The following is a 6,000-nucleotide window of genomic DNA, read 5'->3' on the forward strand; positions in this document are numbered from 1 at the left end:
TGCTCAAGCTGGGGTTTAATGATTAAAATAAAACAAAGTTTAAAATCTTGTCTGGCTGAGTAAGAATGGGTGCGACACATTCTGAAGTGGTGATAGCCTGGAAGTAAACTTGCGGATGATCTTGTTTCTTCCCAGCTTAGCAAAACAAACAAAAGGGTAGAAATAAACATCCAACTGAAGACATTAGCTGCCAGCCAGGTCTTCACAGCAGAACCTTGGGGTTATGATTTGCCAATTTAATAAGCGATATCCAGGGATGGCCCAGGAGGTCAGAGTTGGAGACAACAGGTATATCAGAGGGTTGATGATTTTGTGCCAGATAAGACAGCATTTCATAGAAGGTGCTACACCTGGCCCTTGGCAATGAAAGAGGCTTCTCCTATGTCTTCCATTTCTAAGACTGGAAGGGAGACTCCCTTTCTAAACTCAGCCTTCCTATCTCAAAATTAATCAAAATTAGGGCTATTTCATAACACCACTCACAAGGATGTTTGGAAGGAAAAAATATATAAACATTTCAAATCATTGTTCGCATTAATGGACTAATATAAGTAACAGTAGTACACGCTTCTTAATAATAATTCATGATTGATGATTAATTTGATCTCCATGATAAATTTGTTTTACATCTACCCTGCTTCGTTACCATATAACTTTATAAATGCTTCTTTGCTCATGTTGAGTGCTTCAAGTAGTATGTAGGGTCGAGTGCTGGACTTGGATGGTGGAGATTTGAGTTTAAATTCCTACTTACCTTTGAAACTCACCAGATGACCTTAGTTGTTGTACAAATAAAATGAGACTTAGAAATGTAATAAATGAATAAATAAAAAAATAAACACAACCTTTTACCTAATTTATTCCAGAAAATCCCAATTAGTTACAGTGGCAAAATAAGTGTTGCAATTCAGAAAAAGTGGCTGAAGAATGAATTCTTAGCTTTATTCATACCAGGTTATTCTGTTAGTTAAACATAAATCCTGCTGAAATGTCATGGTATATTTTTAATTGCAACTGAAAATGCCGAATGCCATGCTTAAATTGACAGGATGTGTATCTTCATAAAGCTGAGAAATAGGGATATGTAAGCCTCAGTCTCACTGTAGTAGAAACAGTGGTGGGAATGAAACGAAATGTGTACGTTCTGTAATGAATTTTTATTTTCTTATGTGTTTTTCTAGCTTATGTTCCTGAGGAAGAACTGAAAGCAGCAGAGATTGATGAAGACAGCGTGGAGGATGATGGACTACCTCTGGACATCCAGGAAACTGACTACATGTGCAATGATGAAACGGAGATCAAAGAGGCTCAAAGTTACCAGAACTCTCCAGTCAGCACAGCAACGAATCAGGACGCAGGTTATGGGTCGCCATTCAGCGAAAACAGTGACCAGCTGGCTCATTTCAAAAGCACTTCCTCCAAAGAAGAGAGAGAAGATCACCAATGCTTGGACAATGCTTCCTATCCACAGGACAGCTTGGCACAAATAAAAGCTGTCTATGCCAATTTACTATCGGAGTCTTGCTGGTCTAGTCTAGCTTTGGATTTAAAAAAATCAAAGAGTAATGAAAACAGCCAGAAGGAAAATACCACTAATAGCAACTCTACTATCACTACCCCAAGTACCAATACTACTACTAGTACCAGTACTAGTACCAGTACCAACACTAGTATCACTACAAGTATCAGTAGTACTAGTAACAGTAACAATAACAGTGGTGGCTCAGGTTATGACTGGCATCAAGCGGCATTAGCCAAAACTCTGCAGCAGACCTCATATGGACTTCTCCCAGAACCTAGTCTATTCAGCACAGTGCAGCTTTACCGGCAAAACAATAAACTGTATGGTTCTGTGTTCACTGGTGCCAGTAAGTTCCGGTGCAAAGACTGCAGTGCAGCATATGACACACTAGTGGAGCTAACAGTGCACATGAATGAAACTGGACATTATCGGGATGACAACCGAGATAAAGAAGCTGAAAAGACCAAACGGTGGTCAAAGCCCAGAAAGCGATCGCTTATGGAAATGGAAGGCAAAGAGGATGCCCAGAAAGTGCTCAAGTGCATGTACTGCGGCCATTCGTTTGAATCTTTGCAAGACTTGAGTGTCCACATGATAAAAACAAAGCATTACCAGAAAGTGCCTCTGAAGGAACCAGTACCAGCCATCACCAAACTGGTGCCTTCTACCAAAAAGCGAGCACTTCAAGACTTAGCTTCACCTTGCTCACCTGAGCCGACGGCCATCACTGCGGAGAGCACACTTAGCGAGGCAGGGAAGGACCAGAAAACTGCCAACCCCTATGTGACTCCAAACAACCGCTATGGCTATCAAAATGGTGCTAGCTACACTTGGCAGTTTGAGGCCCGCAAAGCCCAGATCCTAAAATGCATGGAGTGCGGCAGTTCTCATGACACTTTGCAGCAGCTGACTGCTCACATGATGGTCACGGGACACTTTTTGAAAGTAACTAATTCTGCTTCCAAAAAGGGGAAACAGCTAGTATTGGATCCTGTGGTAGAAGAAAAGATCCAGTCCATACCTTTGCCTCCCACCACACACACGAGATTACCAGCTGCAAATATTAAAAAGCAGCCCGATTCTCCGGCCGAATCTACAACTTCTGAGGAGAAGAAGGACATGGAAAAGGAAAAGGTGATCGTTAGTGAAACAGACAAAAAGATTAAAGAAGAGAATGAGGACTCTGCGGAAAAATTTGAGCCAACGGCTGTGTATCAGTACCTCAGAGAGGAAGATCTAGATGAAAGCCCTAAAGGTGGGATAGATATATTAAAATCCCTGGAAAATACAGTGACAACAGCTATAAGCAAGGCTCAGAATGGCGCACCTTCGTGGGGAGGCTATCCAAGCATTCATGCAGCTTACCAGCTTCCGGGGACTGTTAAGCCCATTCAGCCAGCTGTGCAGAGTGTTCAGATGCAGCCATCGTACGCCAGCAGCGTAAAATCCTTGTCTTCAGAACACAGTGCACTGATCCATTCGCCAGGGAACCTGACGCCACCACCTCACAAAAGCAATGTCTCTGCAATGGAGGAGCTAGTGGAGAAAGTCACGGGCAAAATCAATATAAAAAAAGAAGAAAAGCCTGCAGAGAAAGAGAAATGTTCTCCAGTCAAGCCATTGTCACCTGCTGCTAAGGAGAACAAAGACTTTCCAAAATCAGAGGAAACCAAGCAGCAGCAGCAGCAGCAACAACAGCAGCAGCAGCAGCAGCAAAAAAAGGGCCCTGAAACAGAAGTGCAGAAGGTCAAGAAGGACAGTCCAGCAGATCCTCATGCACTTAACGGTACCGAGCTACCTAAAGCAAAAGTCACAAACGGCTGTAATAACTTGGGCATCATCACAGACCATTCAGCTGAGCCATCATTCATCAATCCACTGAGTGCTTTACAATCCATCATGAATACCCATTTAGGCAAAGTTTCCAACCCTGTAAGTCCTTCTTTGGACCCTTTGGCTATGTTATATAAAATTAGCAACAGTATGCTGGACAAACCCATTTACTCGACGACTCCGGCCAAGCAAGCTGATGCTATCGACCGGTATTATTACGAGAACAGCGATCAGCCTATTGATTTAACGAAGTCCAAAAACAAGCCCCTGGTTTCCAGCGTGACTGATTCGGTCTCATCTCCTCTGAGGGAAAGTGCCCTGATGGATATTTCCGACATGGTAAAGAACCTCACAGGGCGCTTGACCCCCAAGTCTTCGACACCGTCTTCCGTGTCAGAGAAATCTGACGCGGATGGGAGTAGCTTTGAGGAGACGCTGGACGAACTGTCACCAGTACACAAGAGGAAAGGTAGGCAGTCCAACTGGAACCCTCAGCATCTTCTAATCCTTCAAGCCCAGTTTGCTTCTAGCTTGAGGGAGACTCCTGAAGGCAAGTACATTATGTCGGACCTAGGCCCACAGGAGCGGGTACATATCTCTAAGTTTACTGGTCTTTCCATGACCACAATTAGCCACTGGCTGGCCAATGTGAAGTATCAATTAAGGAGGACAGGTGGAACTAAGTTTTTAAAGAATTTGGACACAGGTCACCCTGTTTTCTTTTGCAATGATTGTGCCTCTCAGTTCAGAACTGCTTCTACGTACATAAGTCACTTGGAGACACATTTAGGGTTCAGTTTGAAGGACCTGTCCAAATTGCCACTAAATCAGATTCAAGAACAGCAGAATGTTTCAAAAGTCCTCACAAATAAGACTTTAGGTTCACTTGGAATTGCTGAGGAGGACTCAGGCTCCACATTCCAGTGTAAGCTCTGTAACCGAACTTTTGCAAGCAAGCATGCAGTGAAACTGCACCTTAGTAAAACACATGGCAAGTCCCCTGAGGACCATCTGATCTATGTAACTGAGTTAGAAAAACATTAGCGTCCAGGTAAGCAGCCAGGTATGCAAGTGACCACAGGAACATTGCACTAAACTTCTTCATAGTACTGCACTAGGCCTGATCTGAGCCTCTGAAATCAGTCTTACTTTTGTTGCTGAACTGCCTATCTGGACCTTGGTTTTTCTTACATACATTTTGTAGTTATATTTATATGCTCTTTGTCTGATCTGTGCATGTTTTTTTTAAACCTTTCTTTTCTTTTTCTGTGAGTCAAAGTCTGACCTTTATTTTCAACATCTGTCCTTGATGTTAAGCTATCTTTTGTAGAATATAGTGGGAGACACTATTGAGAGACGTTAATTTAGCCGTAAAGAAAGACACAAAGAACAATAACAAAAAGACATCCTAAAATTACAAAGTTGCCATGACAATAAAGGTCACAGAACCCCGTAGTGTCAGTTTTTTTAACCCTCTGAGGACTGTAATAGCATTGCTGTGCCTTTCCCAAAAGAAGATTTTGTGTTTTAATTTTAAAAAAGGCATTTCATATTAACAAAACTGTGTTAAAATGTCAAAAAAAGCCCTTTTGAAAATTGCAGTCTGATTTGCAGAGAAAAGATGCATGCAGTTCTTTGACGATGATGAAAAGCTATGAAGTGCTCAAGGGGTTAGAAAACCACAGTCGTGTTTAAGAAAATAAAAATAATAAACCAAGTTGCCACTATGCCCAAATCCTCTGGATGCTGAAAATTGCCACTTGGCTGGCAAAAAAAGTATGCAAGTTATTAAAAAAAATATGTACAAATGCTTTTTCCCCCTTTTCTTTTTTCCTGTAAGATACTGCAGTTTATAGTTATTTACAAATGTAAGCTTTGGTACAAGCTGACCTTTCTATAGTGTGCTGCATTGGTACATTTAAAACAAAACAGAAAAAAGTGGGGCAAGTGTTGGATTCAGTTCCTTGTAAATTGCCAGCATCAGCTTAGGAAAAAAAAAAGTACATGTTACATATCGTACCATTTTAAACTGTTCAACTTCCTTTGTACCTTCTGGCTGTATGCTTTTCTCTTTTAACTTTTTATATTGTCATTTTATATTCAATTTCTGTGTATATAATGTAAAACCACACTTTTTTTGAATAAAATTTAGTTCCTGCAGCTTGAGTTAAATAGAGAAATTTTACTGGCACCTGCATCTTCCCAGATGCATGTACTCAAAGGAACTATCTGACTAAATAAATAAATAAATAAATAAATAAAAATAAAGCAAGCAATGCACTATGAATTATACATTTTGATGTTTTATCATTAATATTGTACAGTACATTTTTTTTGGTTCACACAATTAAATCCACTGTTTTCTCAAGTGTAAAATAAACCCACATGCAGTTCTTGATTTATGTATATTGTGATGTCGTCATTACTTTGCCTTTGAGGTCTTCATTTCAGCAGCGAAGAGGTTTCAACCTGAAGTATGTTTGGAGTCATTTGTGTATTCTAATATGCTGCGTTCTGTTGCCTATGTATTAGTGATACCTCAGAATGTTATTGCAATGATTTACAGATGCAAACTTGTGACTTTACCGGTTAGGAATGAGTGGTGTGTTCATCCCTGAAATGTAAGACCTTTTTAAACATTGCCC

At 40.8% G+C, this 6,000-nt stretch overlaps 1 protein-coding gene across 6 annotated transcripts in view; it reads left to right on the top strand.

The window, feature by feature from the left end:
* TSHZ1 (teashirt zinc finger homeobox 1) overlaps nucleotides 1–5,757 on the top strand; it is an 84,385-nt gene extending 78,628 nt beyond the window's left edge. For all 6 annotated transcript variants that reach the window (XM_083746889.1, XM_083746888.1, XM_083746887.1 and 3 more), the window contains one exon: nucleotides 1,182–5,757. In XM_083746889.1, the coding sequence (XP_083603015.1) occupies nucleotides 1,277–4,399 (3,123 nt within the window). In that variant the 5' untranslated portion in view covers nucleotides 1,182–1,276 and the 3' untranslated portion in view covers nucleotides 4,400–5,757. The remainder of the gene's footprint in view (nucleotides 1–1,181) is intronic.
* Nucleotides 5,758–6,000: the final 243 nt, after the last annotated feature.

This window comes from Podarcis gaigeae, assembly GCF_964106915.1.
Source record: "Podarcis gaigeae genome assembly, chromosome: 7".
NCBI classification, from domain to species: domain Eukaryota; kingdom Metazoa; phylum Chordata; class Lepidosauria; order Squamata; family Lacertidae; genus Podarcis; species Podarcis gaigeae.